At 42.1% G+C, this 12211-nt stretch overlaps 5 protein-coding genes across 5 annotated transcripts; 4 read left to right on the forward strand and 1 right to left on the reverse strand.

Moving 5' to 3' along the window:
- Positions 1-1504: 1504 nt before the first annotated feature.
- EAF02_008472 (uncharacterized protein) lies at positions 1505-2077 on the forward strand (the record flags this gene model as incomplete). The annotated part of the gene is made up of 1 exon (XM_038904520.1): positions 1505-2077. One exon carries the CDS (start codon positions 1505-1507, stop codon positions 2075-2077), a length of 573 nt encoding a protein of 190 aa, XP_038755577.1.
- A 1985-nt stretch (positions 2078-4062) lies between these two features.
- EAF02_008473 (uncharacterized protein) lies at positions 4063-6200 on the reverse strand. Its single transcript, XM_038904521.1, has 2 exons — positions 4957-6200; positions 4063-4903 (listed from the first exon to the last, which is right to left on the reverse strand). Exons 1-2 carry the CDS (start codon positions 5957-5959, stop codon positions 4137-4139), a joined length of 1770 nt encoding a protein of 589 aa, XP_038755578.1. The 5' UTR covers positions 5960-6200; the 3' UTR covers positions 4063-4136.
- A 974-nt stretch (positions 6201-7174) lies between these two features.
- Positions 7175-7462, forward strand: EAF02_008474 (uncharacterized protein; the record flags this gene model as incomplete). Its single annotated transcript, XM_038904522.1, has 2 exons — positions 7175-7205; positions 7266-7462. 2 exons carry the CDS (start codon positions 7175-7177, stop codon positions 7460-7462), a joined length of 228 nt encoding a protein of 75 aa, XP_038755579.1.
- A 703-nt stretch (positions 7463-8165) lies between these two features.
- On the forward strand, positions 8166-9060 carry EAF02_008475 (uncharacterized protein; the record flags this gene model as incomplete). Its single annotated transcript, XM_038904523.1, has 4 exons — positions 8166-8188; positions 8252-8721; positions 8786-8878; positions 8936-9060. 4 exons carry the CDS (start codon positions 8166-8168, stop codon positions 9058-9060), a joined length of 711 nt encoding a protein of 236 aa, XP_038755580.1.
- A 375-nt stretch (positions 9061-9435) lies between these two features.
- Positions 9436-10347, forward strand: EAF02_008476 (uncharacterized protein; the record flags this gene model as incomplete). Its single annotated transcript, XM_038904524.1, has 5 exons — positions 9436-9449; positions 9629-9677; positions 9763-9980; positions 10024-10100; positions 10163-10347. The coding sequence occupies 5 exons, from the start codon at positions 9436-9438 to the stop codon at positions 10345-10347; spliced, it is 543 nt and encodes a 180-aa protein (XP_038755581.1).
- Positions 10348-12211: the final 1864 nt, after the last annotated feature.

Raw genomic sequence — 12211 nt, forward strand, 5'->3', positions numbered from 1 at the left:
GTTGGTCAATTGCGATACAAAGAATGTTTTAAAGTGATAGAGTTAGATATCGTATGCGTGGAATTAATTGGACCAACTTAGTCAAGAGCGGAGACAGCTGGATCGAGAACTACCCCTTCAACTGTTCAACGAATTCGATCTCATCTGCAGTTTCATATAAGAACTGAGAAAGGGTAAAGAATATCATTGATTCTAGAGATATGAGATGATGGAATCGAGAACAATAAACGAACAATTCCCTCGAAATTCATTATTAAAACCCAATACCCTTTGTTCGAACCTCGAATAATCCTTCACTAGCTATTAGAAATATCATATCAGCTTACATACTCACAGGAACTCTCACGCTAACCAAAAACTCCATCCACAAAGATGTGTCTCTCAATCTGCCACGCCCATACTTGTCCACATTTGTCGTACATTAATCATCTTTGCGAACCTAATGCCTACCCTCCAACTTGTCCGTTCCGCAAAGAGGAAACAAAACACTTGGAAAGAAAATGTATTCGCTGTTTGAAGGAGGACGGAATCTATATCAAAAAAGAATCTCTTCAGAAAGCAAAGACAAGAAGACTGAGTGAAGCGGCCGCAATCAGAGAAGGTACAATTCTTACTCTTAAGAGATTAGAACAAGCAGAAGAGTTTGTGAGAGAAGAAAAGAGGCAAAATATGATAAGAAGAAGACACACGGAGAAGGTTGATAAGACGCGCAAGTGTGTGATTATGTGAGGGTGATGAGTTTGAAAATAACGTGATCAGGAGGGGTGGGTGGAAACTAATTCACCTATGAACGCACTCATCAGAAAGAAGTAACGAAACCGCTCCACTAGTCATGACTTCAATACAAATATTTCCACGAAAGAAGAAACCACTTTGACCAGAATGTGCTGTGAGACTCAATCATATGAAGAACTGACAGAAGATTGCATTGTGACTGGATCGAGAGGTCCTCGTGATTAAGCGAACTGCCCCTGGACTATTCTTGATGATGTATCAAACAGCTCAGCAAGATCACCTTCCAACCCAAGCACATATACGGAATATCACTGGAGCTTGCATATTGACTGCCTCGGCTACCTAGGATCGACTCCAATTGAGAGGTAAAAGAATAAGAAGTTGCCGTGGTTTATCCGGTGTTTAAACCGATTCACGATGACGTCTTTTTAATATGGTCCTAGGATTATATCTAACATCGTGTCATACAATACCTACCTAGGTTAGTACCTGGGTGTATAATTTCATTACGAAACACCAAGAAGCTACGATTCTGGTACGATTTTCGAAATCCGGCTTACATGGTGTATATACCGGCATATGCGGCCCGCAAAAGTGGGGTAGCTAAACGCATGATCTGTTCCTTCCTTGTCCTACATCATGACTACTATAAATGGATGGAGAGAATATCTATTGTCTGAAGTAACTGAAGTTTACTTCTCCCGACCTGTGGTGCTATTCAAGATCAAAACTATTACACACTCACGAAATACAACCCATACAAAACAATATGTCTCCCACCAAAGAACCCTTCACCATAACTGCCTCTCCATCAACCGACATCTGGCGCAAGCCTCCTACCACAGATGTCTTCAATGCACCCACCAACATGGCTTCGGCAATACCTCTCACCTCATTCTTTTCTTCCAAGATCACATTTTCCCTCCCTTGCAAATATCGCTACGACCAAGGTGGCCTTCTTCTCCATCTCACCAAAGCCGGTTCCAAAGATCGCTGGCTGAAGACTGGAGTTGAGTTTTATAATGGCAAACCATTTGTGAGCACTGTTGGATGTGACAATTTTGCGGATTGGAGCATCTATCCGACAGGTCTTGATCCGAGTGAAGACGTGGAGGTTACGGTTGAAGCGAGGAGAGAGGGGGACGAGAATGGAAAAAGTCTTTGGGTTTATTGGATCAAGGGCGAAGAGAGAATACCACTTAGAGAGGTGGCGTGGTTTTTTTCTGATGAAGATTGGGATATTGCAGTTGGGGCGATGGCTTGTAGACCTGCTAAAGCTGAGGCTACTAACGGAGAGAGTTTAGAAGTCAAATTTTGGGATTTCGAATTGAAACAGAATTGATTATCGGATTTTGTAAGAGATAGAATTAAAGGTTCTGAGCACGGAAATTGAGACGGTGAAGAAAGATGAAATGGATTGTGAAGAAATGAGATCCTTTTGGTTTCCTATGATGAGTATTACACTGCATACCAATTGATGGCATCAAGAACATAATACCAAACCGAAAAGTCCCAGAGAAGACATGAGATCACATGAGTTTCTTTTTGAATCGTGAATACTCTGATATTTAGATTATCCTCCTCAGAACAGTACTTTAAGAGAGAACAACCAGTGTTAACAATCATATTCATCCTGTCGATACACAGCTTGGAGCACCAGTGCGCAATTAAATTTCCAGTGCCATCCATCAGCAATATTTGCTCATGTCTGCAGTATAATGGATATTGCATTGTTATCAATTATCATTCCAGAATTTATTACACGCAAAACTAGCTCAACATGCAAGAACAGATCTAGAATAAGTCCAGGACAATCTGACACATCTAGTATAAGATGATAAGTTCTCTTACCTACAAATCATTATCTATCCCACAGCCTCTTGACTCTCACCCCAAACTGCAAAACTAAACGCAGACCGAACACCCAAGAGCCAACCCAAACCCCAACGCAAAGCAAAATAGCCGCCATGTGTACCGAAATCTGCACTCAATACGTTGAATGCGGCTGTCGCGAAGTCCGCATAGAACACTGCTTTTATCGATACGTACACAACTGCCCAATCCTAGAATGTATTGCCTACCGTACTATATTCCGTCGCAAGCCGGGTAAGTGCTATAATTGCGAACATATTACCGCACAAAATTGATTGAGCTGTATTTTCGATCTTTTTCTTTCTTTCTTTCTTTTCTTTTGCAAGTTGAGATGAGAATGGTAGGAGACGAGCGCACGTTTGAGGAGGTTGTAAGCGAAGAATAGATACCTATGTAGGTACCTAGGTGAGTAGATGCTGAGAAGTATCTACTACGAAGCGGTCTTAAAAATCCCCCAATGAAAAACACTTTTTTAAAGAACACTTTGAATATAAACAATGACCTACGATAAAAAATTGGTGTGATAAATATGATATCAATAAGTACCTAGTCATGAAGTAGCTAACCTGAGATTAAATAGTTGATAGAAGACTGAGAGATGCGGGATATCAAAAAAAAACCTCAAAAAAAAGACGTTGTTTTGAACTTGTTCTCCCACAATTCCAATCTTATTTCTATGACACGCAAGTAAAAATCCAAGAATCAATACTAACATGAGAACTTTCATCATCTTCAAACAGGCTCAAAACAGTGCCAGGACAACCCCCAATTTGAGACATTAATACTTATCACACTTCCTTTCTACCCACCAAACTCTCAGTTCTCTAAGAAAATCAAATTCATCAAACATACCCAATATCAACGTCCCATAACACTTTAGCAGCACTCTTCCAAAATCGACCCAGTAACAACCCAAACCCAAAATTCAAAATGTGCGAAGACCAACACACCATCCACCTATCCTGCATGCATTCTTCCACACACGTGCAACACTGTCGTCAAGCCCCTATCAATCCATCCGACAGCACTCCTGACGCAAGCAGATGTTCATTCTATTGGCTTTCTATCGTTGAGAAGCGTAATTATTGTGCTATTTGTAGAAGAATTCGATGGATTCGAGTGACTAGATTTATGAGACGACGAACAGAGGGAGATGGGAGGGATGGAGCCGAGGGTCCATCCTCGGGATGTGTGATTTCTTGAGAAGGGGGAATTTGAGAGCATGAGGAGGAGAAAAGAAAGGTCTATGGGTGTGATGATTTGATAGATGCGATGTTTACTCCGCTTCTTTTTAATTTTATGTTCCATTTGTCGCCTTTTGAATAGACTGAGAATGAAAAATGAGGAGGAAAAAAAGTTAGCTCTGAAGGTAAAAGTAAAGAAACTATTGTGATTCGCATTGGTAACCTGACTCAAAAAATGACATGCATAGGTACTGTTGGTATGTGTTTTATGATATCAATAATCAAACATACGTTACGATTTCCTAAAGCTACCTATTCGAAGAAAAGAAAGAGAATCAAAGTGATCTAAATTCGCAACTTGAGATCAGCTTTACTGTATCCGTAGTTCTTTGCCTCAAACGCTGCGTATACACTATCAATCTCAGCTTTGTACATGTTTGTACAAATGGATCTAACAAGAGTTCCCTTAGCAGCTCTCTCAAACCTCTTATCCTTCTTCGCCACGAAAACCAAATGTCGCTCAACTCGAGCATGTGCTGGTACCGTATCATTAGCTTTTTGCACGTCCGGCCATACTTTTTCAATTAAATCTTCCTCCGTCAATTTCGAATCTTCTTTCGGTTCCAACAAGATTCCACACCGAGTTCTACCTGTTCCAAACACAAGACAGCCGTTAAGTAGCGGGTGCGATTGTAGTAGAGTTTCAATATGTACAGGGTTGACTTTGGCTGCATTGGAAAGGATGATAAGATCATCGATTCGGTTTTCGAATTTCCAAAGTGGACCAACCCCATTGGGAAGTGAACCTTCGTAGCGACGCAGAATATCCCTGGTCCTCCACTGGGTCTGATCAGGTGCCATATGAAAGACAGGTTGAGCCCAAGCAAGAGCTGGATCATCATACTTGTTTAAAATCAGTTCGCAAAGCGTAGAGTCATCATTCACTGGCTCGAATTCCGGTAAGAATTGGGGGTGAAATTCGAGATGTGACCAATGTGATTTGGGTGGTACAAGAAGTGGCAATTGGGCGGATTCAGTCGACCCAAAAATTTGCCACAGTACTGCGTCGGTATTGTCGATAATGAAGTCTCCTGTTTTCTGTGAAAGTGGACCTATTTCTCGATTAAAAATGAACCCAAGAGCGAATTGAAGAATTTTTGCTTACCCCCAAGCCAGCAAATATGTTTCAAAGCCGCGATTTCTTCTTCAAGGCCCTCGCTATGATTCAAGAACAATTGCTCTGTAACGCTTGGAACCTCTATGAGTCCATGAATTGGAAGAGTCTTCATGATATCATGGAGTATTCTCCCACTAGACAGTTCGTTCGGTGGGCCACGAACCAAGGTTGAACCTAAGACGATCGTTGAGAATGCCAGGCCAAGTCCAGATGCATGCGAGAAGCTACATCCACTCAAGAGCAGTTTGTCTTTTTCTACAAACTTGAAGCCTGCAATTGCTCGTCCGGGTACATCAGGTAACAATATACTGCTGTTGATGAAACCACTGATGTACCCATGGCTGCAATTCTTTGGCTTTGGTGCACCCGTAGAACCCGACGTATGAATAATGAGTGCGAGCTCATTATGATGTGTATCCCAGTTTTTCGTGTAAGGGTAAGGCTTGCTTTTTGTGTTTATTATCTCCTGTAGCGTCGGTATCTCGTGCTTGTCTAAAGTTGGGATCACCTCCAAAATTCGTGCAGCAAGATCTGAATATTGCGATGTGTAGAAAAGCTTTGTGCTTTTAGTCGCCTTGAGCAATGAAACTGTGTTTGCTAATGCATTTCCAGCCCTTGGTAATAGCAGCGGGTTTCCAGTTTTCATACAAGCAATCTCAATGATCGGATAGCGAAAATCTTGAGATCCAATAAACGCGAAAGTCTCAGTCAATGAAGATTTCAACTTATAAGAATCAATCCAATGAGCTAGGAAGTCCACGCCGCACAAGAACTGCCCAGCATTGACTTCGTTGAATCCCTCGGATATGTCAGATGTCTTGGCCACCATTGCCATGATTCTTTGAGGATTTTCACGTGCCTCTTCCTCGAGAATATGAGGAATGAGCCTGTTGGCACGTTTGAATTCTGCATCGGAAGGATGTCTCTCAATTTTATACGAGACTTGGTGTTCATTTCTCAGATTTGTTATGATTTGTGTTGCTGAGACCATGTTGGATGCTGATGCTGCGAATTATGATAGAAAGGAAATACAGAGGATGTCCAGGTATAAGTACATATTCTCGACAACATAGTATTGATCAACCATCATGATTCAAACAGGTTTTCGAAACGGGACGGGAAAGTTTCATTCCCGACCTCGGTAATGCAAGCACATCTCTTTTCGTTGTAACCATATATATTGTCGATTCGCGAATGAACACAGAGTACGGAGCACATACACACTACACAGTGAACTTCGAGTGACCGTTAGACAATAACTACGAGTGCAGCCATTAACTAGAAAACTGTTATGTTTAACATCAACTACCACATACTTTATTCTCGCTCTACCACAGCGACGATAGATGTAACAATTCCTTTGTGACAAGTTAGGTATGGTAAACAGAAGGTGTGTCTCACAATGCGACTTGTACTATACCCGAAGCTTGTAGTCTGATGAGCGATGTTGATCCCCCTGCATATCTGTGAGAGTCATTGCCTGTTTAGAAAGCGCTATCCATATTGTTTACTGCCTCTCTTTACAGTAGTCTTTGAAGTAATAGATCTGAGGTATCGTTTCCATGCCACCTTAACAAACACAGAATGGTTCATCTACCAATTGAACATTTTGACCAAGTAAGCCACTGAGTCCATTTCAGTGAAGATCTTGTAGAACTCTCCTCTCCAAGGCTAAGAGCGGTGAACTATAGATCGTTCAATGGGCTAGGGCGTTCAGCTGGTAGGTAGGTAAACCCTTCAAATGTCAAATGTCAAATGTCAAAGACTTCAATAGCGGCATGTCATCGATAGTTTTCCTTTCAGATCAAGAAAAGATAGGTTTCGAGGACGACCATGTGTCTTGGAAACATTTATTTTTGGTCAAGCCACAGGTGTCGTGGTGTCACTTGTGCAGAAGGTATCAGATGGATCCATGGATGGATGTTAAGATAAGAATTGGCGTACAGTCAGCAATCCCTCAGGCTCCTTCGGCGACCCTAAAAATATCAAGCAACGCTAAACACCCTTGCAACATGAACGTCACCGACCCCAAAGAACATCATTCCTTCTACCCCACAAAATGAAGCCCGAGCAAAAGTTTAATGAGCTACCAGGCATATAAGAATAATAAAGAACAGTCGCAACGTTATGGAAAAAGATTTCAATCTATAACAAACCCAGATCAATACCTGCCACTTCAGTCCGCAAAAACCAAAACTATCTTACAATGTGTAGACAAGCAAGCTGCCCGACCTGTCGTATGTTTCTCACCCCGCCCTCTTCTCATCTTACATCATACTAACACTGGCGGGCGGCAGAGAAGGAAACTTGGTTCGGCTGCGCTCTACATTTACCTTCCGTCTTCTCTTCGATCCCTGCCGATCAAGAATGTACCTGCATACCAAAGTTTGAGAAGGACGGGGTCCAATATCCACCGAAAGCTGGTACCGGCATAGCACAGGATGCCGGAGAGGAGGGGGATGTTGTTATACACGATTTGAAGCGCGGTACATGACTAGCCGATCTGCTAAAGATACTTGTACCAGTCGGCTTGGGGGCTATAGTTTGGATTTGGTGGTCATAAATTTCTAAGGGATATTAGGGTGGGTGGTGTTGACATTTGGCGTCAATCTTTGCGGGTTGCCAAAGCAGGGTGCAGTCGATGCTGGTATGTAAGAACTGGCAAACTGGGTAGATTTCAGGATAAGTGACTCCCAAGCGTTTAACAAAACCGCTTCTCAATCACAACACATGTGCCATGCATGCTCGCGCCTCCTGAGTGTGTCTTGACAGATATATGTCTTCACTAAAGCGCGCTGAATTTGAAACCCATTTCAAATTACAAGCGTTTCTAGAGAATTGGGAATTTCGGTTTCGTACATTGAAGAGGGAACGCTTTGGAGGTCGGACGATGCGCGTTGTCTGTAACTTCTTCATTATCATCGTCTCCTGATGAGCATCGAGTGAGGCAACATGAGGACACTTACCTATGTATGCTCCCAATTCTTGTCCAACGCACTTTCAAAAAGAATTATTGAGAACATTCACTGTATCAATTTCCACTAGCCCGTTTTTTTAAATATATACTTCGCGCCCCGTCAAACTCTTTTCACAACCATTCTCAAACTTTACAACTCCAAAGGAGTGTGGTTTGGCTGCCGATTTGATCCCGATTTCACAACGAATCTTACCCAAACTCAACTCGACAACGGCCAAAAATGGAACTCAATCAGTCTCTTGGGTTAGTCAACGGATACTCCAATAAATTTGTGATATTTCCAGCCTAAATTGACGTTTTGATTAGAAAAAGTATCCAGATCAATGTCGGCAACTCTGAATATCACGTCCACGAAGAGCTGTTGCGCAAAAACACGAAATTTTTCGACATCTACGAACGCAGAAGGGTGATGCACATAGATATAGGATCTGAAATGTTTGACTCCTTTATTCAGTGGCTCTATATTCGAGGTCTCTTCAAACATCCAACTGGTGGCGTCCGGGTGATTCTAGAATTATGGTTCTTTGCTGCTAAAATTTCCTGCCCAGAGCTTCAGAACTACGCCATGGATTGGATTCAGGACTATCAAGATGATTGGATGGAGGAATCGGATTTAATATACGTTTTTGAGACGGCAAAGGATGGTGGTGGGCATAATGCTTTAGAGGACTTCTGTGCTGCTACGCTTCGTGAGAAAAACGCTGGGGACTTCGAAACGGTTCGTGATTTTATTCAAGCAGTTCCAGTCGCCCTTGGTCCATATCTTTATTATGAAAGTATTTGTGACATTGACCAGCTGCGCTTCGACCCCACATGCCGAGACAAAAATCATCTTTGCAGATTCCACATTCACAACGACGATGACAAGATCTGCGAATCTAAACCAAACGCTTAGTAAAATCTGGGCTTACATTTCGTTGGTGGATATCTCTGGTTTGTTTTTCTTCCGCTGCTTGCTTCGCTTAACTCTCTTTGCTGACCCATCCTTAGAGTCTCTTGATAGGCTTGAGAAACCGTCAAAAGTCTTGGGATTCGCTACAACTTCGATGACCGACTTCAAGCAGCTCGTTGCATCTATTCATACTGCTAGGGAGAGGCGTTCATTCATCTGGTAGATACAAAAAGCAATGTAATTCATCATCAAGTCTCTAGAATTCATCAAGTTTCTTGCATCAAATCTGTGAAAACATTCCCCTCTGGCAGCCTCTTTTCTGCTGCATCTTCTCATGATAACAATAGTGACTCACAAAACCGCCTCACTACGCATTTTGCATCGAACACTCATAGTATAGATAAAATTCTATACCGGCTTCGATGGGGTCGTGCTTTGCACATATTGTTCTAGAGCCTGTGCTGTAGAATCCTACTCCGTTTGTAATCTTTGAGTTGCTGGAGGGGATATGCTGTAAGCCTCCCCCGGCACCAAATGTAAGCCATACAACCATATAATCTGACCTAGTTCAACAGAAAAACAATCTTATAACCTGGCAATGCAAAGGTCTCGGTATGATAATTTTCTCGCAGTCTGGAAAACATTCGAAATAAATACTGACCCAGTGCGCTCACCTTTTACAATGGCCTATGTCCACTTCATTAATCTACGCTAGCGTTCTATTCGTTAAGCGATCTCAGTTTTGTTTCGTTTTTCAACTTCATAGGGATTTTTTGTTTCGTGGCAATCAGTGATCTTTGGGAATCAACCTTAAGAAGGCGAGGAAATGGAGGTTCACAAGTAAGTGCACACCCCCCTTCTCCCCTCAACCAGCTCCAATCCATGCGGTCCAAACTCACAATGAATCGCCAGCGACACAATCTAGATCCAAGTTATCGGAAACTCCTACGAGGTCAAAGTGGAATTATTGCGTGAAGATACGAAATTCTTCGAAGCTTTTCCATACAAAAAAACTATCGAGGTCACTGAGGGAGCTGAGGCGATCGATTTTTTTGTCCAATGGCTCTATACCCCAGGACGATTCTTCAGGGTACCAGAAATCAAGACAGTGCTGGAATTATGGTTGTTTGCCGAAAAAATTGAGTGCACAAAGCTCCAGAACTATAGCATGAATTTTATTCAAAAGTACTACGGTCAGGATGATGAGTTCATGGGTCCCTGTAGACTTGGAATACGTTGCTGGCGCCACTAAGCACGATAACGGTGATTGGAATCTTTTACGGGAATTCTGTGCTTTACAACTTCACTACCAAACGGCACACAAGATCACGATTCTGTTCGCCAGGCTCTCCTTCATTCCTCGGATATAATTGATCTATATCTCGAATATGAAGCCGTGTACTGTTTGGACACAGAGTCTGACCCCAGAAATCGCAAAAAGTCTCCTTGCCGATTCCATGTCCACTATACCGATAAAGATCGCGAGGACTGCCAATTGAAGCTCGAATAGCTTCAATATTTTCCAGATTGCGTTGAATCAGTTAGGTCTCTCGGTGTGCCCCTTTGCTACCCGTCTTCCGCAGAGAACGTTTGCTGACTTATCATTCCCCGTTTTTCTAGACTTTAAGGAAGCCAATACTCGTCAACAAAATGTGGTTTCTTGCACAAAATCGACAGTACCACGCGGATTTGGTTTAATTCTATCATGCGTCTCAAATGAAAGCGGCAGTCAGAGATGAAGCTCGGTGACGGTCATGGAATGCTGTACTGTCGCGGCGCACTCAAAAATTTCTCTTGTTCTCTTATGGTCTTCAAAAGATCCTATGAGATGAATCATATCATCCTCAGTATGATATGATAATGAAGAATATTATCAAATTCTCTAAAATGGGATAACTCTGAAGCGCCAACATGTGATAACCATCCTTCCTGTCCCTTTAACTTCACATCCCCTGACTACCTAGGTATCTAAGCATACCTCTTACAAAGCTTCACAGAAAGATTGATTTTAAATCAAAGAAACCGTTTCCCTCACCGATATGGAATGGTCATAGTGATAAAAACACTCCTAGCACTGACTTTATCCAAGAAAACAATACGCTTAGTCCAATTAATTCACCTAATCAATCTCTGCTGGGTTTGATCTGTAATAATGATACTACAGTCCTCCATCATTTGTGTTGCGGATTTCCGACAGAAGCTTCACTTACATTCAAAGATTTATCACCACCCTTCGCTGCAAAATGTTCACTGTAGGGTCAGATTTATAACAACTTACGCCTCACTTTCGATTGGGACTAATGTTATTCACTATATTTATCCAAATTAAGTATTTATTAGTCGTACTTTGCTCTTCACAAAGGTCAACTTGTACCCAAAAAGAATCTCCTTCGCTTTACAACTTCAAAAGAAACGCGCAGCTTTATATTGTATCTCGATATTTTGAAGAAGAACTTTCAAGCAACAAGAAGATGGATCTTACGCAGCCCACTGGGTAAGTTCATGCTCTTTAGTAGGGGTATTGTTAAGGGTTTCAAGCTCACAATATACAGGAACATGGTCACCGTTTATATCGATGACGAATCCTATCACATCCACGAGAACTTGTTGATGAAAGATATGAATTTCTTCGGCGCCTTTCAGGAACGCGGCTCGATCTCCGTGGATGAAGAACCTGATGTGTTCGACGCCTTTGTCCAATGGCTTTATGCGCGACATCTTGTCAAAGACCGAGTATCAAATTCGCTCTCAAATTATGGACTTTTGGCCACAGCATCTCTTGCAACAAACTCCAAAATTGCGTTATGGATTATATTCAAGACTATTATCTGTTCAATAGTGAGTGTATGGTTGTGGCAGAGGTTAAATACATTTTCCGGGAAGGACCAGCTTTGAGGTCTGAAAATATCTTACAAACCTTCTGTGTTGCTCAGCTTCACTATCAAACTCAAGAGATGAACTATGTCAGCGTTCGAGATATACTTTTAGAAGTCCCTGCTGTTGTTGGATCATACTTGAAGTTTGAGTGTGACAACTTATCCGATATAGTCGACTACAATCCTAAGTACCGAGGTCCCCGTGAAGGTCGCTGGTGCACTTTTCATATTCACGATCAAGGAAACGAGAAAGACTGCGCAATGAAACCCAATAATTACGACAACCCAAGTTAGATGCCATCTAGCTTGAACACGAATGACTGTGCGGTAATTCTTCTCATTATGGTTTAGAGAGAGCTTTTTGCTCATTCAGAACTAGGGTTTTCTTTGGGACTTTGCCAGCTTGGTAGACTCAGGAGATACTGGGAATCATGGGAATTTCACTCTCATCGAATAACAGATTGTTACAGAGTGGGCGATACGACTGCACACACGTAC

The sequence above is a fragment of the Botrytis sinoallii genome, assembly GCF_014898435.1.
Source record: "Botrytis sinoallii strain Bc 23 chromosome Unknown BSIN_016, whole genome shotgun sequence".
Taxonomy (NCBI): domain Eukaryota; kingdom Fungi; phylum Ascomycota; class Leotiomycetes; order Helotiales; family Sclerotiniaceae; genus Botrytis; species Botrytis sinoallii.